General features: G+C 44.5%; 1 protein-coding gene across 1 annotated transcript in view; it reads right to left on the bottom strand.

The window, feature by feature from the left end:
• RTF1 (RTF1 homolog, Paf1/RNA polymerase II complex component) overlaps positions 1 to 19,684 on the bottom strand; it is a 57,049-nt gene extending 37,365 nt beyond the window's left edge. The window contains exons 1-2 of the mRNA XM_075530630.1: positions 19,490 to 19,684; positions 8,193 to 8,303 (exon numbers count right to left, since the gene is read on the bottom strand). Coding sequence (XP_075386745.1) covers positions 8,193 to 8,303; positions 19,490 to 19,684 — 306 coding nt within the window. The remainder of the gene's footprint in view (positions 1 to 8,192; positions 8,304 to 19,489) is intronic.
• Positions 19,685 to 25,806: the final 6,122 nt, after the last annotated feature.

Raw genomic sequence — 25,806 nt, 5'->3', positions numbered from 1 at the left:
TGCCCAGGGTGAGTTTCGGAGGCTCTCTTTCAGGAGTGGAAATCCTCATCTTTCACTGTCTCCAAGGTAAGTTTCTAACAATTGAGATTCCGTTGTGCAAAGTCAGCGCGTTGCGCACACCAGCCACTCCAAGGGACAAAGAGTTTTTCTGCTCCCGTAAAGAGTTACAGCCTCGGAAACCCCCAAGGGCAAGTCTACCCACACATATATCTGAGTTCCTCTGGCTTCCTCGTTGCCATGACAGACACGCCAGTGCTCTCCACTGTTAGTTCTTCAGGACTGACTCCCACTCCCCACTCAAGGAAAACAAAGGATGGCTTACGCCACTCTTTAGGAAGTTGGAGACGAAGACAGATCCCATCTTAACCCTGAAACAGAGAACCCCCTCCAAAATGGGAGTGTAATCACAGGCATAGAGGTTATAATTTACAAACCTAACCATCATAAGGGGGGGATTATGACGAGAAGGGTAAAAACAAAGAATTGTAATACTTTTCTAAAGAAACGAAACAACAAAACTGTGCTGACTCAGTCACTAAGAAGTTGCCTCAGCAGGGTTTGTCATGTCAAAGGCAAGGAGCTGCTGGCTCAAGTATGGACTGAGTTTAGAGGAATTTTAACAATGCAGATGACTTTACTTTTAAAAGTAATATTTCTTTTTACCGTATCTTCCAGCATACAGAAGCCAGATTACAGACAGATGTCTATTTACTCTCTAAAATTCAACATTAAAAAAATAAACTTCAACATCTAATTTTAAGAATATATGTTCATTATTTGCAGTTTTGAAAATACACAGTATTTTTAAAGTAAAAAAAAAAATCACTCCATTTCCACCAGAGATAATCATCTAAAATTCTCAGGCTAATCTTATTTTTATTCCTGCTTAACAGAGAGAAGAGACTCATCTAGCTACTAGTAAGATCCCAAAGAGCTTGTGCACACATTTTGTACTATTTTACGTGAATTCCTGTAAACCAGAGGTTTCTCAATGCCGTTTAGCTCAAGCATGCGTTTTAAATATCCTCCCAGTGCCTCTTCATTAGAGAACGGAGTCGAGTAAAATCAAGGCGATGGTAAAGGCTTGTGGCAGGCCGAATTGGCAAGTATCTTAACCCAGATTTTAGTCCAGAGTTGCTCACCCATCAAGCAAGATCTTATTCTGTTGACTGAGACCGAAAAAAAAAAAAATGCATTCTCTTCTCATTATCAGAGTGTGGTACTAAATAAAATCTGTAAAAAAAAAAAAAAAAAAAAAAAGGACCAGGATAGACATGCTCTTATCCTTCTCTATCAAAGAAGGTGTAGAGGAAATGGCCTGGCATTTCTTAATTTGTTTGGGGGACTACAGCTCGTTAGAAGGGCAAGTCCTGTTGTGATCTTACCTCCCCCTGAAATGCACCACTCATCAAGCATAAGGGAGAGGGGAATGCCTTCTGACCTGCACTGCTAACACAGAGGCCGGTGCACCCCCAAGGAGAGGACACCAAAATCAAGAGGAAAGTCCCCTGCCAGAACTCTCTCACACACTGACACCTGCTGTCCCATGCCTTCAACCAAGCCATCTACACAACCCAGTGTATGTGTGTGTCTTGGGGGGGGGGGAGAGGGGAAGGGGGATATTTGTGCATGCACTGAAGAACAGAGGCTGGAAGGAAGATGTTCTAACTGATAAGAGAAGGCAGTCATTTGTTCACACTGATGTAACAAGGCCTCTAATGTGCAGCAATTATCTAAAGACACGAGGAGGGTCAGTACTATACAACCCTGTGCAATCTTGAGTGTGTGTTCCTATGTGGAAAGGGTGTTATAAGCAGGACCCCCCACTCTGAGAAGCAGCTGTCTTCTTGAGACTCAATGGGAAGGTACATAGGCTGGAGTTGTTGATTCGGGGGGATCCCACACACTGAGAAACTGAGTACTCTGAGCAGCCTGAAGATCAAAGTACAGAGAAATGTCAGAGATTTCAGAGAGGAACTGATCTCTAATGAGCAAAAAAGACCCTATTACTAGGTCTTGGCAGTCAGAATAGGATGCGTCAGCCCAGCTTCGCTGAAATGAAACACCGTGTAGGGCTCAAGATGAGCTGGTCCAGCTACAGGTTGCACTGGCAGTCCGGGGTCAAAAGGATGGGAATCCAGTCCAAGCTCGACCCTGACACTGCTCTGCGAGCCCATAGCTCATGTCTATCTGCGAAGTGAACGATTGTTCAGACCCCCTGGGACTTTAAATCGAATTCTGTAAGAATAATTTTGAAATGCTATACTGAGTGAAAGCTACTGCTGAGGGTGCCAGAGAGTCATTGTTCCAGCTCTAGCCCGTAGCCAGAGGAGGGAAGTGAACAGTGCCTGATCTCCATGTCTGGGCTATTTTCCCAGGGAAGAAGAAAAGGCTCAGCGTGGTGGAGGAGTGAATGCGAGTCAATGTCAACCTGAAGAAGTTGACTGCTCTGCTTGCTCTTCCCGTCCTGTGTAATTCATCAGACCAAGCACAAAGACACGAATGCCTTTCACAATCAAACGACTACATATTTTTAACTGAAAAGCAGGTCCCTTGCATGCAACCACAAAAGCTCAAGAATCAGTCTGGTGATGGAGACAGAACACAAGATGGAGACAGTGGTACAAGAAAATGTGAACCACTGGGGGAACTGATTACAAGGATCCACATGTGACCTCTTCCCTGGGAGAGGGACAGCAGAGAAGGGGGGAAGGGAGACTCTGGATAGGGCAAGATATAACAAAATAACGATGTATAAATTACCAAGGGCACATGAGGGAGGGGGGTAAAGGGGAGGGAGGGAAAAAAAAAAAGGACCTGATGCAAGGGGCTTAAGTGGAGAGCAAATGCCTTGAGAGTGATTGGGGCAGGGAATGTATGGATGTGCTTTATACAATTGATGTATGTATATGTATGGATGGTGATAAGAGTTGTATGAGTCCCTAATAAAATGTAAAAAAAAGAAAAGAGGAGAAAAAAAATGATTAGGGCAAAGCCTGTACAGATGTGCTTTATACAATTGATGTATGTATATGTATGAACTGTGATAAGAATTGTATGAGCCCCAATAAATTGTTTTAAAAAAATGTGAACCACAATCAATGCTGCATCGAGCGGGTTGAGGGGAAGTGAGAGGGTGCCGCAGAGGAGGAGTTTGAGCAGCGTCCACAAACATGGCTTTATTAGACCAGATGATTTTGAGAAGATGTTAATGGTGTCTAAAAAAAATGAAGTGCTGGTATATGGTTATCTACATAGTCAAGAACCAAGAAGTGTGTAAAAAAAATTCCAACAGCTGTTGCTCACCACAAGTACTAAAGCTTAGTCTTCCAACCTAAGTTTGAAGTGGCTCCCTGGTTTCTGGACGCCATGGCAGTCAGATGCAAGAACTGGAAGCTAAGGAGATTCCCAAGAGGAGTATGTGGGCCGCTTCTCACCGGCAGTGATGGAGAAGCCGCCAAAAGCAGTGCCAGTGCAGAACGGCTCAAGGTTCTAGAAGGCCTGTTCATGCTACATGATGGCACTCTTAACTATAATTTTAAATTAAGGGTCAAAAAAATCCTATTCTATAAATGTTTGCTGAAATTTCAATATAGTTATTTTATTTCTTACATTTGTAAGAGTTTCGTATTGGAACAATTCGCTTCAGTACTGAGGCAATTCATCTCTGTGGAGTAACTTGGTCAAAAATGGTGAGAGTGCATATACCAACTTTACTATACCCATAGACACACAGAAAATACCAGCTGAGCTTGGGGGTATTTATGTATTACTTATGTTAAAAGCAATTCACAGAATGCTCTTCACTAGCTAATGGACGTGGCTGAAATAGTTGTTACCAAATGAATTCCTAAGAAAGGGTGACTTTTTCAAATCAAACCCTTGCAGCCAGCCAGAGGCAACAGAGTGTGAATAGCCCAGCAGGTCAATCAAAGCGGGAGAGTCCCAAAGAGCAGAGGAGCTCAGAGAAACTAAGCAGGAAGCAATGGGGTGCGGGCAAAGCAAGCAGCAGCAAGTGGGGAAGACTGATGGCATTTCCTGGGAAGAAGAAACGGGTGCAACAGCGCTGATCTAAGGCCAAACACTTCTGATTCTTGAAACAAGACTGGACAGGGAGCTTTTCAAATAATAACTCTTGGCAGGGGAACCAGTGAAGGGAAACCACCTGGAAGAGGCCGACATTGATGCTCTGAGAAAGAAGCAGGGTTGGGTGGTGGCACAGACAAAAACTGAAGCAAAACTGAAGAGGCCAAACGTGGTCTTCAGGCTTCTGGTTGTCCAGGTTGAACTGCCAGGTGGGGTGGTGGGACCTCGGTCAAGTAACCAATTCAGCCAAAGTGGCTAGCAGGGCATAATGTTCCCTCTCCGGAAGTATTTTCAGGGACCCCAGTTGGCACAGTGGGTTAAGCACTCTAAGACTAGCAGAGAGGTTGGTGCGTCAAACCACCATGTGCTCCATGCAGGAGAGATGAGGCCCTTTGCTGGGAAAACCTAAGGAGCAGTTCTAGTCTATCCTTCAGTGTTGCTGTGGGTTGGCAGTGTTTCCACAACATTATAAGAGAAATAAGTGTTCTTTCAAAAATCGTGTGAAAAATAAGTAATCCTCACGTAGGCAAAGAGAATGGGATAGAACCTCCCAAAGTTATTTCTACATCTTGTCAAATGTAGAAATATGTAATTTTCAACAACCCCCAAAAGGGTTTCTTTCATATTCAATTAGCTGTTTACTGGCAGCAAGTGAAATGCGAGGCTTCCTTCTTAAATAGCTGTCTGAACTCCATATTTTTAGGAAAGCCCTAGTAGCACAGTGGGTTTAGCACTGGGCTGCTAACCACAAGGTCAGCATTTCAAACCCACCAGCCACTCTGCAAGAGAAACAGGTCCGAAAGCAATGTACCTGTCTCTCCTTCAAACAAACTACCTGGGGGGAAAGGAACTGAGACCAAGGGCTCAAGTAGAAAGAAAATGTTTTGAAAATGATGATGGCAACATATGTACAAATGTGCTTGACACAATGGATGAATGTATGGATTGTGTTAAGAGCTGTATGAGCCCCAATAAAATGATTTAACAAAACAAAACATCAATTAATCTTGTAAATCAGTTGCTCTTGACCAGGTTTCTGTTCCAGTAAATCTCAGAGGTAAACAGCTGTGGTGATGGCCCACTGATGACAATAAACTTCATGGAGGAAGAAGATGAGAAGGCTTTGGGAGGTATTTTGAAAAAACTCCTAAGTAGCTTCTGGACAAGGCAGCTCCATCTGACTGAGGAATGCTACTTTCACAGCCAAACGATTGGAAAGCTGGCTGGGAGATAATAAAGGAACAGCCATTTACGTTAGCAAGCAGGGTTTACACATGGAAAGGTACGGGCGTGTACTACGGGAGTGAAAGCAAATCAAGAGCCTGCGTCTGGACTTTTCTGTCTCATGGAACACTGGTGGCACAGTGGTGAAGCACTCTGTAGCTAGCTGAAACAAAGAGGTCAGTGGTTCCATCCCACCAGCTACTTCACGGCTTCTGTGATGACTGCAGCCATGGAAAGCCGACTGAGCAGTTCCAGCCTGTCTTGGTAAGGGTTTCCTAGAAATTCTCTAGCCACTGTACAAAATCTCTATGGCAGTCATAAATCAGAGTTCCCAGTAATACCATTCAGTGTTCTAGGGCAGTGGTTCTCAACCTTGCTGATGCCACGGCCCTTTAATACAGCTACTCATGGTGTGGTGACCCCCATCCAAAAAATTATTTTGTTGTTACTTCATAACTATAATTTTGCTGTTATTAATCATAATGTAAATATCTGATATGCAAGATATACTGTCATTGTTATAAATTAGACACAATTAAACATAATTAAAGCACGGTGATTAATCACAAAACAATATGTATTATATACTGTGAAATATTTATGTGTTTTCCGATGGTCTTAGGCACCCCCTGTGAAAGGGGTCGTGATGCACAAGTTGAGAACCGCTGTTCTAGTGGTTGGTGAGACTTTAAAATAAGGATTTAGTAGTTATTTTCTTAATGGTATACAATAACAGTATTTGTTTAATTTTGAGGCTCTGTGGTAAAGGATCTCTGGTGTTGTGGTTATGGGTTGGGTTGCTAACCATAAAGCCAGTAGTTCAAAACCACCCAAAAAACACTAGGCTTGCTACTCCCGTAAAGAGTTACAGCCTCAGAAACCAACAGGGATAATTCTACCCTATTCAATAAGGTCGTTATGAGTCAAAATCAACTCGATGGCAGTGACTTTTTTGGAATGAATGTTAAACTAGTAGCCTGGGTCACATACCAATGATAGAGATCAAAGAACTGACACCTTCCAGATAGACCAAGACATAGCGGCTGGCATTCTCAGTGTGCAATCACTGATTCATGCACTCAGCCACTAACCAAGAGTTCGGAGGTTCAGGTTCACTCAGAGGAACCGGAGACAGGCCTATCTAAGGCCAAAAAAAATTAGCCACGAACATCCCAGGGTGCACAGTTGTATTCTGACCCTCATCAGATTATTTTTGAGGTGGAATCAACTCAGCGGCAACTGGGATGGCTGTCATCTCTAGAGGGGAGGGGTGTGAGAAGACGGAAGCAGAGCTGTAACAAGCTTCTAGGTGTGGTGGGCTGGAACCTGGAGGAAGCAGGAGTTAAGGGCCTGCTAGGGTAAGTCACTCAAAGGCTAACACCCCACTGGGCAAGGCGCTTGGCTCCCCTTATCAGCCTTTTCTTCAGCACCTGCACAGAGAGTTGGGTTGTCTTTGCAGGTGGGGATTTTCAACTTGGGTAAGTAGTTGTCTGATAAGTGACCAAGGGAATGCCCAGCATCCACAAAGGTTTCATGGGTACTGGACCCGCTGATGCTGGAGAGTGGAGTTTATAGCTAAGGAGAATGAGGGGAATAAATGTGCACTTCACTCTGACCTAGTGAAAAGAATGTGGGAAATGGAACACGTCAAAGGATCTTAGTGCTTAAGAAACTGCTGTCACTATAAACACCTGATGACACATTCCAGAGACAGCACAATGAAAACAACAACAGTCGCCCAGTTTAAAACAATGAAACATAAAAGCAGCTGATGTGGGAATAATGGAAGAGGGAATTATTTCGAGATTTGCTTTTATTGTCTACACAATTAACAAGTAAGCAAAGCACCGGCAGAAACACAAGAGAGTACATGCTTTGGTGCTTTTCTAAGAGACTGTTGCTTTACCAATCTGAGGGGAAATGAAGGATCCTCCATTAGAAAGAAACCAAAGAAAGGGATAAAACCGACCTATTCCCAACTTCTTGCTGTGCAGGGCGACTGTCGGTGAAAGCCTGAGTGAACACCCCCCCCCCCCAGCCTGAATGCAAGCAGGTCACAGGTCCTGTGGGAGCTGTTAACTCCATCTCACGTCAATAAACAGTTTTCACTTAGTAGGACTTACAAAGATTTTCTTAGACTACAAAGTAAGAGAATTACACACAAAGTTGACCTCTGACCTCTCTCTTAAAAGGTAGGAGGAAAAAGTACATTTTGAATCAAATGAGAAACACCCAGAAGCGTTCCACACATCGTTTCCTTTATCCGTTCCTTCTTTTCAGTTCTGAAACCTTTAGGACCTTGCTTTGTTGGTGAGCGGTTTAAGAAACGCCACAGGGCTTTACAAAATGGATGGATGATATTGCCGGGGGCAGGAGGGGCTTGCTGGACCAATCCAGGGGCCTGGGAAAGCGGACATGCACACTTTATCTTGGGTTAGGGCTCCGGCACCGAAGTCTTTAATTGCCAGAGGGAAGCGGGGCAATTTCTTTTCTGCAAAGGGCTGGTCGGTCAGATCCGTTTGGAAGCTCTGGTTTAGACACTGCGAGTTCACACCATCACTCTGGGTGTGGCAAGGCAAACACCACATGAGGAGCTTTCTAGAGCCTTCTATCTCAAGAGAGAATACAGGCTTCTTAACTGACTTTCTCTTCCAACAAGCAAAAACGCTGGGACTGAAAAAGATGATGAATTAGTTGTACACTTTCTACAACAGAGGTCAAAACAAGAGACTAACAAATGGCCCTGAAGGTCATTCAGGGGCACCCACCAGGTAACTACAGGAACATAGTGAAAAATCAGCAGCTTTCTTTGCATATTACAATCTTGGAGACCCTCGTGTTCCGTCTGCTCCACAAGCCCAGCCCAGCCCAGCCCCACCCACCTCATCATCGCTGTCCGAAGTCTCCGAGTCCGAGGAGGCTGCGGGCTGACTCACAGGCGGCTCCTTCTCCTCGGAGTCACTGCGTTTCCGTTTGGCCAAGGATAAGAGCTCCTACGGGGCAGAAATAGTCACGTGAGCTATGTTCAACAGAGAAAAAATCTCCCCAAAGAGTAAAACACCCACTCTGCCTAGCCCCCTTCCATGTATCTTGCTCTCCACCAAACGGCACCATCATGGGAACTTTAATAATGTGCACAGGACAGTTTTGTACCTCTGCCCCTCCCTTGTAATGGGAAATGTCTGTCTGAGCTGGAAAGTAATGAGCAGACACAAGTGGAGGTTATTCTTAATCAGTTACCATTTTTTCCTTCTAAACTGCAGTGTGGACCTCAAGGGCTGAGGAACGGCTTATCCAAGCAGAGTAGCCACGAACACCCTTCTCAGTATCACTCATAGTAGTATCGTAACATTAGCATGTTCAGACTCTCTTGAACAAGTTGACTTCACTGCAGACCACAAATTGGTGCGGTCACCCTACATTTTGAGGACTCACACTAGGACATACAGATTTAGCTGTGGCTGGTGTTTACTCCAGGGTAAAGGAGCCCTGGTGGCATAGTAAGCTACAGGTTGGGCTGCTAGCCACAAATGTAAAACCACCAGCCGCTCCAAGGGAGAAAAATGAGGTTTTCTACAGTTTCAGAAACAGGGGCAGTTCTACTGTTAGGCAGGGTCACTGTGAGTCAGAATCAATTCTATGGCAGTGGGCACGGCACGGTGTTGACAACAATCAGTGTGTGGGCTGGTCACAATATCAGAATCTTAATTTGACAAATGCAACACAGGTGATTTACAGTGAGATTGTGGGTGATGGTACAGACGTGCCCAAAACATTCACCAGGACTGAAACTGGGTTTCCGAGGCTGTTTTCCTCCCAAGGAGTAGCTGATGGTTTCGAACTGCTGACCTTGGGGTTGTCACCACAACATGCAACCACTACGCCCACTAAAGTTCCTTAACCACCAGGGCTAGGACTCCAATAAGAGCCAAGATTTGTTCTGTCAGTCCTCTACCCTCTTTACTTCTCTTCTACTCCGTGAGTCAATCAAAGAGGCAGCAAAAGGTCACTTGGCCTGACTTTTTAAGTTGGGCACTGTTAACATCCCTATTTAAGATATAAAAAATGAAGCACAGGGAGGTTAAGCAGCTCAAAGGTAGCATACAAGGTGGCTTCAAAAACTTCATAGAAAAATGTCATTATCTCTCAGTTCAATTGTGTCATGAACTTTGACTCCAATAAGAATCCTGGCTCTGAATCCTATCAGTGATCTAAAACATGACTGTCTGTCCCAAAAAGAGACAAGCTACAACTAATAAATGCTAGTAGTGGTATTCATCAACAATAAGAGTGGCCAGGGGGAGGGAGGGGAAAAAAAAAGAGGACCTGATGCAAAGGGCTTAAGTGGAGAGCAAATGCTTTGAGAATGATTGGGGCAGGGAATGTATGGATGTGCTTTATACAATTGATGTATGTATATGTATGGATTGTGATAAGAGTTGTATGAGTCCCTAATAAAATGTAAAGAAAGAAAAGAGGAGAAAAAAAATGATTAGGGCAAAGAATGTACAGATGTGCTTTATACAATTGATGTATGTATATGTATTAACTGTGATAAGAGTTGTATGAGCCCCTAATAAATTGTTTAAAAAAAAAAAAAAGAGTGGCCAGACAGTGATAAGTCAAGTGTCAAGCCAGATTTTAAAATAATAAACTGTTAAAAATATGTTTTCTTCTTCGACTTGCTTTCTATTTTAGGAGTATACCTTCCTTGGCCAGAATAAGAAAATGACCTTCTCAGATGAACAGCTGACCTCTCTTCTTCATAAACAGTCATGAATGGTTACACATTTCATTAAAGAGCTAGCTAACACCAACTTCCTGGTAAGGCTAAAGATCCCAGGAACATTCAACTCTTTCACACCAAAATGGGAACTCCTCCAGACCAAACATAAATTACTAAAAAAAAACAAAAACGTTTTTATGTTATGACCATGAACAAAATTAAGGTATGATTTAAATAAATGTTCGTTATCCATTTAAAAGCACAGTTCTATGAGTTTGACAAGAACATGTGGTGTTTAACCCATGCAGTACCAGGATCTAGGCCTGTTCCATCACCCCTCCCCCAAATTCCCTTATGCTCCTGATAGTCCTTCTCCCAGCCCCCGGACATCACAGTTGTCTTCTGCCCTGGCTGATTGCCGAATGTCATTTACAGGGAACCATACAGTACGTAGCCTTTGACAGAAGTTTAACTTTTTATCACTACATAGTATTCAATTGTATGAATGAACCAAAGTTCATTAACAGTGGTAAAATATGCAAGTTTCCCCCTCAAGTTTGAGCCAATTATACTATGGGCGCCTATTATGTATCCAGCCGTGCAGACATGGTAGTGAAGAAAGATGCGCGGTCCTTTAGCTCATGGAAGTTAGAATCAAGTGAGAGACCCTGACAAAAAGCAAAGAAACAATCACTCACACCTAATGACAACTGCTAAGAAGGATGCTGCTTCGAGGGCTGAGGTTTGCTTTTCTTATGTCCTCTTTTCAGCTAAGACCCATCTGCTATCAACACTGACATCCCTCATTCTCATTTCACGTCTTCCGAATCTGGCCTGAATTTCTGCCAGTTCCCGATTGATACATTGTTGCCACCATTTTAAAATTAGCAAGCATACTTTATGAGTGTGATATTAACCAACTGTTTGCTATTTCTGCACTGTTGGGTCACCTTTCTTTGTAATGGGCACAATATGGAGCTCGTCCATTGGCCAACTATTAGCCAGCTTCCAAACGTCCAAGCACAGAAGAGTAGGTGTGTCCACTGCTGCACCTATTCATCGAAACAATTCAACTGGTATTACATCAATTCATGGAGCCTTCGTTTTTATCAATGACTTCAGAATGTAACTTCTTCCTTCCAATACTATCAGTTCTTGATCAATGCCACCTCTTGAATTGGTTGAATGTTTTTAAAATCATTTTATTGGGGGCCTGTACAATTCTTATCACAATCCATATATCCATCGTGTCAAGAACATATGTACATTTGTTGCCATCATCAATCTCAAAACATGTGCCTTCTACTTGAGCCCTTAATATCGGCTGCTCATTTCCCCCCTCCCTCCCCACTGCCCCCTACCTCATGAACCCTTCATCATTCATAAATTATTCTTTTGTCATATATTACACTGTCTGACATCTCCCCCTATCCTCCCCGCCCTCTTCTCTGCTGTCCCTCCCCCAGGGAGGAGGCTATACATAGATTTTTGTAATCAGTTCCCCCTTTCTACCCCACATTCTCTCCACCCTCCAGGCATCGCCACTCTCACCACTGGTCCTGGAGGAGTCATCTGTCCTGGATTCCCTGTGTTTCCAGTTGCTATCTGTACCAATGTACATCCTTTGGTCTAGCCAGATTTGTAAGGTAGAATTGGGATCATGATAGTGGTGGGGAGGAAATATTTAAGAACTAGAGGAAAGTTATATGTTTCATCGTTGCTACCCTGCACCCTTCCTGGTTCATCTCCTCCCCACAACCCTTCAGTCAGGGGTGTCTGGTTGAGTACCATTGGGCTTTGAGTCTCCACTCTGCACTCACCCACATTTTCAATGATATGATTTTTTGTTCCTTGATGCTTGATACCTGATCCCTTCGACGGCTCGTGGTCACTCAGGCTGGTGTGTTCTTCCATGTGGGCTTCGTTGCTTCTGCGCTAGATGGCCGCTTGTTTACCTTCGAGCCTTTAAGACCCCAGACGCTGTGTCTTTTGACAGCGGGCAGAACTGGTTGAATGCTGATCAGGCTCCTTGGTGCAGGGGATTTCCCTGTGTCCTCCCTTTCATTCTTTTGATGCTTCCCACAGCATTTCACACACAGAATAAAATTCTTCAATATTTCAACTCAGGGCTTGCACTTTTTTCTTCAGTTCTTTCAGCGTGAGAAATGCCAAGTGTGTTCTTGCCTTCTGGTCGTCTGACTTCGTCTGACGTCAGGTCTTTGCACGTCTCATTATAATACTTCACTTCTGGAGCTGCCCTTTCAGGTCTTCCGTTCAACCCTTCTGACTTCATATTTTCCAGTTGCGGCAGAGCAAGCTTCGGTTTCTTGTGACATCCGTGTTCTTTAGTTTCCCCTCCTACCCGTTGCAATGATCTTTCGTTTTCTTCACGTATGATGAAGTCCTTGACGTCACCCTACAACATCTCTGGTCTCCGTCATAATGTGCACGGTTATCAAACGGATTCTTTCATCATCACTGACGATTATTCTCTGAGAGTCCCCCGGCTGCGAGTCTACTGGTGGTGGATTCATTCACTCAGTCTTTGTCTGCCTAAACACATACTTATTTCACCTTCCAATTTCTTTGTTTGAACATTTTACTGTAGTTTGAGTGAAGCGGTTAGTTTCCTATTTAATTATTTACACACATTTTGTTTCATGACATCAGTTGCAAGCCCCTCAATAGCATTCTTTTCATTTCCTCCCGGGCTTTGCATTTCTACTTCCCCTTCTTTCCTGCCTTCTGAATTTTGTTGTGCAGATGCTGCCTGCTTGGTGTCCAATGGTTGATGGTCCTGAGCAACAGAACAACTTTGTTCACGTTATAGGCCTGTCTACTGTTTGGTTGAAAGTCTCCAGGAGGAGACTGTTTGGGGTTTATGGGTTGTCCAAGGGCTATACTCTCAGGGATGCACCGGTCTCAATCAGACCAGTACGGCTTGTCTCTTTTATGATTTTGAATGTTTACATTTTTCTCTCATTCTGTCCAGGATCTTGTAATTCCAATCAAGGTAGCGGAGAGTGGAAGCCAGGCACCATCTAGTTCTTCTGGTCTCAGGCTAATGGAGCTCTGGCTCATATGGTCTTTGGGCTGTTTCCCTGGGTCTTTGATTTCTTCACTTCTTTGTCCCGACAGCCATTGACCGGTCTTAGGTGGACATGCATAAGTTTTTCTTTCCATTTTCTTATTGTGAATTAGGTGTGGACTTACATCTCGGATCATCATTTTTGTATTCAATAACTTAAAACAACTTAACAAACCTCCTAAGCCTATCAAGGTTTGCCCTGTTTCTACTCCTTCCTTACTCAGAAGGGTAGTATCTCCCCCTTCAGCCAGGTTATTAAGTGTCTGTGCTCAGCCTATTGCATCCCCTTTCCACACCCTCTTCTGAAAGGTGTCCCTTATCTCCCAGGGCAATCTCACGGTAACCAGATTTTAAAATTCTCCACTGCAGATGTGCCAAGTGGTATTTGCTTACAGAAGGATTATTGATTAGGTGCCTACCACGTCCCAGGTAAGCATCATATTGAACTAGAAGGGCAGTGAAAAGGAGGCCTTTAACAAGATGTGTTGACATATGGCTGCAACAATGGGCTCAAACATAGGAACAGTTATGAGGATGGTGCAGGACTGAACAGTGGCATACATAGGGTGGCTCTGAGTGGGAACTGAATTGATGGCACCTGTCAGCCACGACCACCTACTGGATGTTTGCCTTCAAACAGTATCTCAGACACTTTAACCTTCACCCCTCCAAGACAGAACTCATGCTCTCCAGGCCTAAACCCAAAGTTCCTCCTGGGTTCCTTTTCCCAAGCCAGAGGCTTCTATCCCTGATACCTCATCCTCCTCACTCCAAGATCCAATCATCAAATCCTTTCAGTTCTATGTCCTGAGTAACTTTCTACCATCTCCATAACATATCTCATCCCAACCCCTGTCAGCCGTCCACTCAACACAGATGGATGGAGTGCATGCTGCACACAGGTACTTTCTAAGTGCCAGGGACACCACAGTGCACACCCATCCTTGTCCTTTTAGAGTTTCCACTCTGGTAAAACTATCTTGTCCACCATCCCGCCCCACCCCCGGACTCCTACATCTCCCTCTGAACTGGTATCCCACTTCAGACTACTCCTGCCGCAGGAGCCTGGGGGACTTTTAAAATGGAAAACTGCACATCTCTTCAAGCTTAAACCTGTCAACAATTTCTCATCACCCTCAGAACGACATCCAAAAGCTTGAACATTGCCAACGTGATCTTGTTTGTTGTTCTTCTTGTGCTACTGAGCTGCTTTTGACTTGCAGAGGAGAAGACACTGCTAGTCAGGGCCGTCCTCACAACTGCCGCTATGTTTGAGCCCATTCGCAGCCAAGCGGCAACCATCTCCTTGAGGTTTTCCTCATTTAAAAAAAGTTATTTATGACCTGCTCCTATATCAAGCATATGTCCCTCTCCAGGAATTAGTATCTCCTGACGAATGTACATGAGCCTGTTTAGGGGCTTTAAACTTTTACTCACACCCTCTACTCGCAGTAACAGCAACTGTGCCACACACATCATATACATGTATATACAGGAAGCACAAAGTTCTTAACACTTATTTTATGACAGACTGGATGCTTCTATTCAGTTCAATCTGTTTCATCTCTAATGCTTGTTTTGAATACACTAAAATGAGTTCTCATCCTCAAGGGTTGGATGTGTCCACTCTGCAGCTTTGGCATAGCGGGTTATTTGCTGAGTAAGGTTGGCAGTTCAAAAGCACTAGCCACTCCATCTAAGAGAAATGAGGCTTCTTACGCTTATAAAGATTTACAGTAAGAGAGAGAGATTTTTACAGTCTCAGAAACCCACGGGGGCAGTTCTACTCTTTCATATAGGGTTGCTATGAGTCAGAATCAATTCAATGACAGTGAGCTTTGTTTCTTTTCAATCAATTATAGCCCTGTCCTTCGGTGCTTTCTGTCTCAACCCTTTTGTACTTAGGGACTCCTCAACCATGACCACCCAACTTTCTTCCCTTTACTCGCCAGTCTCCTAACCTCCTTTGTCCAACACATCTCCCGGTTTCCCTGTAACTGCCGCTCCCTCCAGGCGGTGCTGCAACCCCTGCCAGGCTCCCCCAGTACCTGATTCTTTCTTCACAGCCCGTGTAGCACAATTTTAGGAAATCAGCCTGAGCAAAGCTGCCTTACTTGTCTCTTGTGAGACTCTAAGCTCTCTGAAGGTGGCAATGACTGTTACTCCTTTGTTCTCCAGACAGACCCAGAAGCTAGCACTAACTGATACATTGGTTAAAAATGGAAAATAATCTCTAGGAAAGGAACAGTAAGCAGACCAACAAAACCCAAGGCTCAAGATAGGCTTTGAAGTTTTCCTAAGCTCTCACTCATAGGACGCACTCTTCTACTAGATTCCTGAGCGAGCGCGAGGAGCGAGCGAGAGGAGCGAGCGAGAGGAGCGAGCGAGAGCGAACATGGCCAAGTGACATTATCAAATGCTTCCCATCTAACTAAATGAAAATGAAGATGCAAACTTAAAACTTCTCAAAATAACACTGACACTACTTACAACTTCATCCTGAACGTGAAGATCTGCCTCCAAATATGAAGGGGCTATTTTAGTGAAAAACCCAACTTTTAAACATTTCTACTCTTAGGTAGGTTTATGGAAGGATACTTTATTATCATTTTTAAAGCTTTTATTTGTGAATTAGATGGGAGTTTACATATTAGATCAGCAGGGATACTTTGTAACAATGAGCTTTTGCATATACAATATTTAACGATAATTCCTAGAAAATAATTAGGGAGCTTATTCTCTCAAATAAAAATATACATGATTGCTACTTCAATTTGGAATGAGCCAAGAAATACAAGCTAGCACCACGACTTTGAATAAGAAAACAAACTAGGAAATAAGGCAGCTTGGCATGCATATGGAATTCCAGTGGCACAGTGGATTAAGCACCATATCTCCCTGCAAGGGCCAAGAGTTTCTTCGAATTCTTTTCTTTTTTTCACCCAAGTAAATAGCAAGAATCTTTATGATTTGCTATTAAAAGTACTGAGTGGGGGAAAGAGTGTGAACAGCATAAGAATATGATCAACATCAGGTCACGTTTAAAAAAAAAAATTCTTCAAGTTCTCAAACTAAGGTCCAAGCTTTTTAAATCTCTCAGACTGAAAACCAATTTCAAGCTACACTGTTTCAGCTACTTTTGGGGTGAGGGGCGCGGGTGGGAAGCAGGCGTCAACAAATCTCCCAACAACTCAACTAGCCTCAGGGATTTAGAAACATCCCTGTCAAGTGCTTTAATTATATCTGAGCACTTTAAAGAATAGAAGCTAGTTCTGTCTCAAACTGCTTAAAGTCATACTAAAAATTAGATTATAAATGAACAATGGTCTCAAAAATTAAAAAAAGAATCCCAATTACCTGGGCTGTACCTGTTAAAAATGTCCTCAGAGGGTCAGACTCAGTAGTCAGGAATGGAAATGCCTAGAACTAGAACCTACATCTTTATAAGCCACTCAGGCAGCTTCTGACGGGTGGGTCCTCAGACCACCACCAGATTTGGGGGGGGGGGGGGACTAGCAGGCTCACTTGTCACGTTTTCAGTAAGATGTTAGAGGTCATCTTTCTGACACCATGATTTAGATACTCATCTGGAAAACCCAGGGACAAAATAACTGGCCTCCACTCTCACACTAAACACCCAGAGATCTGTCAGTTTCTGTTTCTGACAAGAACCCCAAACAGACAGCAAACCTACTGCCAGACCGCCGATGAAGATCCACAATTGGATGGAGCAGACCAAGGGATCTTAGTCAAAAAAGGTTCAACAGGCATTAGTTTTGTCCTGAGGCGTCCTAGCGACCACTAGACCTGGCTGACTGTGAGCTTCTGCTGAAGGCAGAAAACTTCCAGAGGTCAGAGATCTTAGGCTTTGAGTCCATGGAAAGCCTGGCATCGTGCTGAACAGAAAGACAAAGGCACTGAAGTCTGTTAGGATGGACAGAGGTTCTTCCAATCTGGTTCCTGTGATGAGACTGACAGTGAGTGACCAGTTGTTAAAAACTGAAATGACTGCTAAAATGTACTAGGTACTACTTACAAATTTCAAGCTAGTTAATTTTTACAAATAGATAGTTAAAAGTGGACTTTTAGTGGCAATTACCTCCAGTTTCCACTTGGAAAAGCTCTTTGTGGATCAGGTAAACTCTCTCTACTACAAAAGGAAGCTCTCAATTAATTTCATTCATCACGATTCTACAGCGAACCACAGGATAGAGTAACTTGCAGCTTAGTTCATCATCTGAACAGATGTCCTGAGAGTGTTTTACCAAGAAGCCTCGAGTAGCCTTTTAAATTAATGTACCAATGTCCTCTATTCTACTGGGCATTACTTAAACCTGCATCCCAGCCCCCTGGAAAATGGCCATGAAGCATTATTCTCATTTTGTAATGTGAAAAGAGATTAAGATCACAAAGCAGGAAGAGTAAGTCTTGTAGCAACAAAGGTTTGGATTCAAATGCCACCTCTACAAGACCCTGGAAAAGGACATCAGGCTTGGTCCGGTGGAGGGGCAGTGCAGAAAAGGAAGATCCTCGCCAGAGGGACTGATACCCTGGCTACAAAGGGGGGTTCGCATACGACACTGATTGTGAGGCTCGCCCAGGACCTGGTAGTATTTCATTCTGTCCTACATAGGCTTGCTTGCTAGGAGTCAGAATAGAATCAAGGGCACCAAACAACCACCACCACTACCACTTACTGCAAGCCTGGGAAAGTTACTTAATTTCTTCAGCCATTTTCCTCATCTGTAAAATGGGGTAAATGATACAAATGACACAATAACTTAAGAACTTGGTCATGTGAATCGAGCACTTAGCCAAGACGTCTAGCTGATGCAGATACTCTAAATGCTACCATTCTAGATCACAAGACAGTAAAAGATAGATCGAAATCCCCTTCCAATCTGCAATTATCTATCAACCCAACTTGTATGGTCAAGAAGATTGTTTTTTATAATTGTATCACTATCAGAAGATGTTCAAGGAGACATTTTCAGGTTACTCTTTCAGTTTCCATCACAAAACGTTTCCATTCCTTTGATAGTTCTCCATAGACCCCTACTTCCTCACCTCTCCACCACCATTTTCAAAACAGCCCTTCAATCTCTCTCTAGTACTTCTTCCTCTCCTCCTCCTCCTCTAGTTCCTTAATAGAAGTATGGCAACCCTAAAATATCTGGCCTAATACAAAGGACCTCTAAGAATCATTTACATATAAACTTTACCATTTGCAATTGCTTGCACCAACATCCATTCTTACCCGCACCTGATCCTTATAAAAGCCTACCAGAGAAACAAAGTTGACGGTACCTTTCAGTTTTACTCTTAAATTCAAAGGACATTTCTAGAAAGCAGTGGAGCTCAGCCTAGAACTCAGACTTGCAGGCTCTTTAGTCAAACTATAAAACCACCATCTTCTTGTAGATCCTCTCTTTATATCAATGCTTAGGAAACAAGAGGGGAAACCCTTTGTGACCCCCAGTATTACCAAGGTGTCGCTATAAAGGGCACTTTTCTCTCGACGGCATGAGCATTTTCTATAGATTAAAGGCAGTTCGAGCAACCCTAAGACACAGCGGCCAAAAGTGATTTCCAATGCTTCCTGCACAAACATCACATAGGAAAGAATACTGGGGTGCTGCATAAGAGGATGAGGAGGCCCTCTGTCACACTCCCTCCACCATCACCCTACCTAATTCTCCGATTCTGCCGGCATCTGCCCTCTTTCCTCCTCCCCAGTTTTCTTCAATCTGACATCCCAACGGGAACCAATCTCGGCCACAAATGATCCTAGTCGCTGGATAGACTGGTGCCCAGTCTTTTTCACCAAGCACGGCAGGTCTCCTGAAACATTACGAGTGTGTGTCCCCCTCAGTCTATATCCCCTTATCTGAAAAAAAAAATCACCCTTTCCAGAGTCCACACCTTCTGGCCCCCTCCCCCAACCCTGACCCCTCCACGCTCTCACCCTTGCACCTCCTCCAACACCTCCCGGTCCCCAGGGTTGGCGGGCGATACTTCCTATCTTTCCGGGCTCGGATTGCCTGGCCTGCAGCCTGTCGCCCGGCCTGGCCCCAGCAGATCAAGGCCCCCTTCGTTTCCCGAGCCCAAGGCCCATCAGACGGTCTCTGCCCCGCCTCCCAGCCCAAGGCGCCAAGTCCTCGGGGCTCCGTGTCCAGGCCCCGGTCGGGCTCCGAAGGAACTGGGCGCTGCGAGAACAGGGGAAGGGGGCGCCACGGGGGTCAGGACGTGGGGCGGGCCCGGCGCTCGGGTCCGGAGGCCCCGGGGCCCGGCCGGCTCCCTGCTCCCGTGGCCCCGACTCAGCGCTCCCGCCCGGCCAGCCCCGCGCCTCCGAGGCCTGCTCTTACCTGATCCAGGTTCTCGTCACTGCCGCTGTCTTCAGTGTCCGAGTCGATCACGACACGGCCTTTCCGCTTCTTTACCATGGTGGTCCCCCGGCACCCACGCCGGACGCCGCCCGGACTCCCCTCTAGCCCGCCTGCCAGTGGGACCGCCACTGCCGCTGCCGCCGCCGCTTGACCCACACAAAGGCGACCGCGCATGCGCGCTCCGCTCCGCCTCTCCCCCCCACCTCCGGTCGTACGCTGTTCGCTGGCGCCCGACGCCCCGCCCATCCCGCCCCCGACGCAGCGTAGAAGGCGGGGCTTTGCGCGGGCCCTGCTTCCCGTAGGAGTGCAGTGGTCCTTTGCAGAGCGTCGGTCTCTGGAAGCACGTAGTTTGCTGCTGGCTAGAAGCTTAGTGGGCTTCTTACTTGGCAGGGACTGAAGTCTCAAGGATCTAGACCTGCTCTGGTCAGCTCCGCGTCCCCAGCCTTTTAACTGTCTGACACTGATGGCCTGTCGAAGGCAACGTTAGGGACCGCTGCCCTGGAAGACGGAGCCAGTCCGGAGCACGGGTTAAGGAAGATGGAGCGTGTCTGGGCTGTGCAAGTGACCGCTGCCTTGGCACCCGGAGGATGCATCTGAGTTAGCCCCAAAATGAAAGGGATGTTCCAGGTATAGGGAACAATATAGGCAAAGGCCCAGTGAAAATAGAGAATGCTAGGTTCTGGGAACTGGGAGTGGATTACGGCCAGTGCAACGGATAAAGTGTGTTGGCCAGAACGTAATAAACAACTTTAAGGAATTTGAACTTTAATGTTGAAAGAAATACTGAAGGATGGCATTCCTAGATTTGTGTGAAGAATGCATGATATGGACATGAGGCATACTGCGAGGAGACCTCTGGGGCTGTTGAGATCACCTTAGCTAGAGATAGTGGTGTTCTGCATTAGCGTAGAAGCAACAGGAATGGGGAGAAGTGGATGATTCTAAATAATTTAGAAAATAGAACTCCCAGGATTTGGAGATTAGTTAGGGTCGGAGTTAAGAGGCTATGTCCCCAGGTAGTGCTCAGATTTTGTTTGATGAAGCGGTGGACCCTTAGTCAATATATGGAACACAGGAAATATATGGAACACAGGAAAGGTCTGGGTGTGTGTAGGAAATAGGCTCAGTGTTAAAAATGTTAAGTATAATCCATCAAAGGCAATTATATCAATGATTTACCTGGTGGTGCAACACGGATAATCACCCTGGAGGGATCTGATGTCTGGGCGCTAGTCCTTTCTCAGGCCAGATTTGCTGTTTTGTCCGGTTCCGGTGAATCTGTTCTGAGTTGTAACAACCTCGTGTGCAATAGAACGCAGACTGCCTGGCCCTGCATCATCCTCAATGCCATTGCTGTGTTTGAGTCCATCGTAGCAATTGTGTCAATCCATGCGGCTGAGGATCCTCCTCCTCTTTGAAACTCTGCTCTGTTGTCAAGTAGATGCCATCAAGTCAGTTCTGACAGCAACACCGTGTTCCACACCATTCTCACAACTGTTCTCGTGTGTGAGCCCATTGTGGCCACTGCTGTCAGTCCATCTTGCCAAGGGCTTCTTCTTTTATCACTGCCCTTCAGGATGTCCTTCTCCCGAGACTGGTCTCTTCTGACAACATGTCCAAAGTGAGATGAAGACTCTCCATCCTTGCCTTTAAGGAGCATTCTAGCTGTACTTCTTTGAAGGCAGATTTATGTTTTCTTTCGGCAGCCCATCGTTCTCTCAATATTTTTGACCAGCATCATAGTTCAAACACATCAGTTCTTCTTTGGCCTTCCTTATTCAATGTCAAACTTCCACATGCATAGAAGACTATTGAAAATACTATGGCTTGGGGCAGGTGCACCTTAGTCCCCACACGTTAAAAAATTCTTATGCAGCAGATTTATCTAATGAAATGCATCGTGTGATCTCGTGACTGCTGCTTCCATAAGCATTGATTGTGAATCCAAGCAAGACAAAATCATTGGAAACTTCAATCTTTTCTCCATTAAAATTTTTTTATTAATCATTTTATTGGAGGTCTCTTACAAATCTTATGACAATCAACCATTCAATCATATTAAGCACACTTGTATGTATGTTGCCATCAACATTTCCAAAACATTTTCTTTCTACTTGAGCCCTTGGTTTCAGCTCCTCCTTTCCCCCCTCATTTCCCTACCTTCCACCTTCATGAATCCTTGATCAATTTTATATTATTGTTGTTATTTCATGTCTTACACTATTGGTTATCTCCCTTCACCCACATTTCTGTTAGTTGTCTCCCTGGGGAGTGGACTATATATCCAATCTTATGATGGGTTCCCCCTTTTCCCCTTTCCACCCACCTCTGCCCTCACCATCACCCTACCCTTATGATAGCACTACAGCCACTACTGTTCCTGAGGGTTTTATCTGTCCTGAATTCCATGTGTTGAGAGTTCTTATCTTTGCCAATGTGTGCACTCTGGTCTAGCTGGATTTGTAAGGTAGAACTAGGTCATGGTAGTGGGGGGTAAGGGGCATTTAGGAACTAGAGGAATGATGTGCATTTTGTTGGTCCTATACTGCACCCTTGTTGAATCATCCCTTCCTTGCAACCCTTCTGTTGTGAGGATGTCTAATTGTCTATAGACAGGCTTTGGGTATCCACTGCAACCCCCTTCTCTCACATTGATATAATTGTTTTTGGATCTTTTGATACCTATATCATAGACACCTCATGATCACACTGGCTGGTGAGCTTCTTCTATGTGGGCTTTGTTGCTTCCCTGCTAGATAGCTGCTTGTTTAAGCCTTTAAGACCCCAGCCACTACATCTTTTGATAGCCGGGCACCATCCACTTTCTTCACCACATTTGCTTGTGCACACATTTTATCTTCAGTGATTGTGTCTGGAAGGTGAGTGTCAAAGAGTACCAGGTTATTAGAAGAAAGTGTTCTTGTGTTTAGGGAGACCTTGAGTAGAGGCCCAAAGTCCATCTGCTATCTTAATACTTAACATATAAATATGTGTACATTGGCCTCTATCCCTGTCATTATATATTAATATATTCACATATATACATACCTATAGCTATCTCTATAAATAGCTTTTGGCTCCTACTCATTTCCTCTATTTCCTTTCATCTTCCTCCTGTCCCACAATCATGCTCACCCTCTATTTGGTTCTCAGTAATTCCTCTTTATATACATAACACTTGATCAAACCCCACTAGGCCTTCTTGCCATCAGTTTTAGATCTCTTGTTGTTCCCTTATCATTTAGTTTGTTGACTTCCTGCTCCTCCTCCTTGCCCCATCCTCTCCCATGTTCCCCACCCACTCCCCCCTCACCCTGGGACCACAGGTCTATCTTATATAGATAGGCATAGAGCAAAAGAGAAAAACAACTCTGACAACTAGTTCCAGGTCTTTCTGCTGACCCTGATGGGAGTTTTTAATTGGGTCTGATGGAGTCAGAAGTCTATTTTCAGGAATCCTCGGGGACTTGGTTATTTTGCTCCCCTTGCTGCCCTGTTGCACTCTCTTCGCTTAACCCCCTCTTCCCCTACCGGCCCTGCATGGGGCAGAGCAGTGCATGGGGCAGACCAGGCACACTTTCTGCACAACGTCTCCAGTGCTGCCCCCCATAGTGCTATGGGTCAGCGAGGGAACTTCATCCTGTCTCCTGGTGGCACGACCCTATGGTCCTTTGCATTGGCTGCTCTGAGCAGGGATGTCATCCCTGGGGCTTCATGAGCCATGATGAGGTCGACTCTCTCTATCTTTCCCTTAGTTCACACCAGAGTGGTCTGGGAAGCCCCCCCTCTCTCCCCATGCTATATCTTCAGTTCTGTCCTCTGTATTACCTTCTGGGGAGTGGGTTAATGTAGCTCAGCTTGGACCCGGCCCTGTCATCCTCTGTTAGTTCGCTGCTCTATGCCAGTAGATTGCCCTCAAGGCTTGGCACTCCAGGATGGAGTCTGGTCCCTCTCTCCCTTTCCTGTGGAGATATAAACAATACCCTCCCTTTTCTCCATTTTTTTCATATTTTTTCTACTGGAAAATTTTTATTTCGTTGCATTGAGGTATAATGCATACTGAAGGTTTTAGTCTTTGATCTTCATCACTATTGTTTCAGGGTTTCTTCACTTTGAGCCTCCAAGGTGGTGTCATCTGAATATCTTGTGAGTGAGCCCACCTCCAAGCTTTAAATAGTCTAGTTTCTTGGATTATTTGCACAGCACACAGACTGAATAAGCCTGGTGAAAGGAAACACTCCTGATCTGATGTACACCTTTCCTATTTTAAACTACTCAGTATCTTGTTCTGTTCTCAAGACTGCCTCTAGGTCTATGTGTAAGTTCCGCATCAGCACAATGAAATGTTCTAGAATTTCCATTCTTCACAATGGATTACCTAGTTGTCAAAAATCTTCCTTCCTGTTCATGAGGGTGGGGAGGGGTTGGGGGAAGGAGGGAAAAAAGAGCTGATACCCAGGGCTCAAATAGAAAGAAAATAATAATCGCAACATATCGCATCTACAAATATGTCTGATACGATTGATGTATAGATTGTTGCTATAAGAGCTGTCAGAGGTTCCAGTGATCTCAAAAAAAACCAAAAACCTTCCTTCCTGCTCCCATTTTGTTTAACTGCAGCCCAATTCCCCTTTATGATCAGGTCTCTGATCATCAATCGTGGCTCTGTTCTTGTCTAGACCTGAGGCACTAACTTGCCCACATGGCAGCTCTAGCTTAAAGTTCAACAGAATATTTGCTGTCCCTTGTGGAGATGTTCTTCGGGGAGCACATTAATATTGTTCTACTTCTACTCCATAGGGAGTGAGTCCCATGTATTGGGGACAAAAGATCTTTGATTTGAGGTGCATAGTGCACCTTGGAAATGGCATCCCATTCGCCTGAAGTATTGTCTCTACCTGGGCGCTTCTGCTGTGGCTTCAACCGAACATTTCAATGCGCTGTTAGGCAAGCAACTCCTCAGTAGTGTGAAGCAATAGTTTATAATACATCTCAAATTATATGACCCTCCCTTCGAAAAACTGAGCTGAATTCTTTTCTCCTTGAGACTGGGCTGGACTAATGTGACGGTGAGTGACTTCCAGACTGGATCAGACAAGATCCTGTGGTTTCTTTTCTGGTTCTCTCACTCTGTAAGAAGTTAGCTGCTGTGTGGTGAGGACGCTCAAGCAGCCCTATTGACAGATCCACTTGGCTACGTATTCCTGCCAACAGCCATAGGAATGAATCTTTCTGCACATGTATTTTCCATCTCCAATCAAGACTTCAGCTGGTTTCAGAATCCATATATATTCTAACATTAGGCCTCTTCTTTGTTTATACAAAATGGATATCTAGGTATATAATTCTGTGTACATTGGGAGATAGGAAAGGATATTGAGTAGAAAAGACATTAAGTTCCATTGTAAGGAGAAATGAGTGTCATTTAAGTAAATACCAGTTAGGATGAAAAGTTGAATGTAAGTATGAATAGTATAGACAGACTAGGGTTAGGTTCAGAGACACTCATGTAAGTAAGAGAGATCTTCTATTAAAGAGCAATTATATATTGAGAAAACATGCCAGTTCAGTTAATATTAAGTCCATAAGTCTGATATTAGCCCATATGTCTAAAACTAGTCCATAAATTCCTCTTCAGACTCACACAGCACATGCAATTATGCCGAATGCAGGAATATTACAGACCGGTGGGTAGAAAGTCGTATGGATCCAATGCTAGTGGAAGCATCTCAGCGCTGGCTCCTCCAGCTCTCCGTGGCTCCTCAACAGGAAGGTGAAGCAGAAAGAGAGAGAGAGAGAAAGAAAAGAGGAAAGAGAGCCCCGCCTCTTCTGATGGCAGAATCAATAGAGGATGATTCTCAGAATCCTCATGAGAAGCCCACGCCCACAGGGAGGCATCATCAAGCTGAGCCCTGATTAACAAGCTAGACTCCACCCTGATACTTATTTGTCAAGTTGACATGAAATTATGTAACCACCGTAAAGGTCTAAAACGTATCCTGTTTCTTGAATATAGGCCAAAGGAATACATTGTTTAGATCTGGGTGCTGCAGCTTAAAGTAGAGGTAGAGTAACTGTTGTGTCCAGAGTAGGCCAATCATTAGATGAAATATAACATGTAAGGGCAATTACTATCAAGGTGTCATTGAGTTTATAAAGAAGGAGAGATATCAAAGATAGATAAAAGTTCAATATGGATAAGATCTGAGAGCAAAGGATAGTGAGGTGTTTCCCACATAGAAGGATGTAGGCATTTAGAAATGGAATATAAGAGGAGTTAATAAGAGGAAATACAT

The sequence above is a fragment of the Tenrec ecaudatus genome, chromosome 14, assembly GCF_050624435.1.
Source record: "Tenrec ecaudatus isolate mTenEca1 chromosome 14, mTenEca1.hap1, whole genome shotgun sequence".
Lineage (NCBI taxonomy): Eukaryota > Metazoa > Chordata > Mammalia > Afrosoricida > Tenrecidae > Tenrec > Tenrec ecaudatus.
Note: the sequence above shows the minus strand (reverse complement) of the source record. Positions and strands in the feature narration are given on the sequence as shown.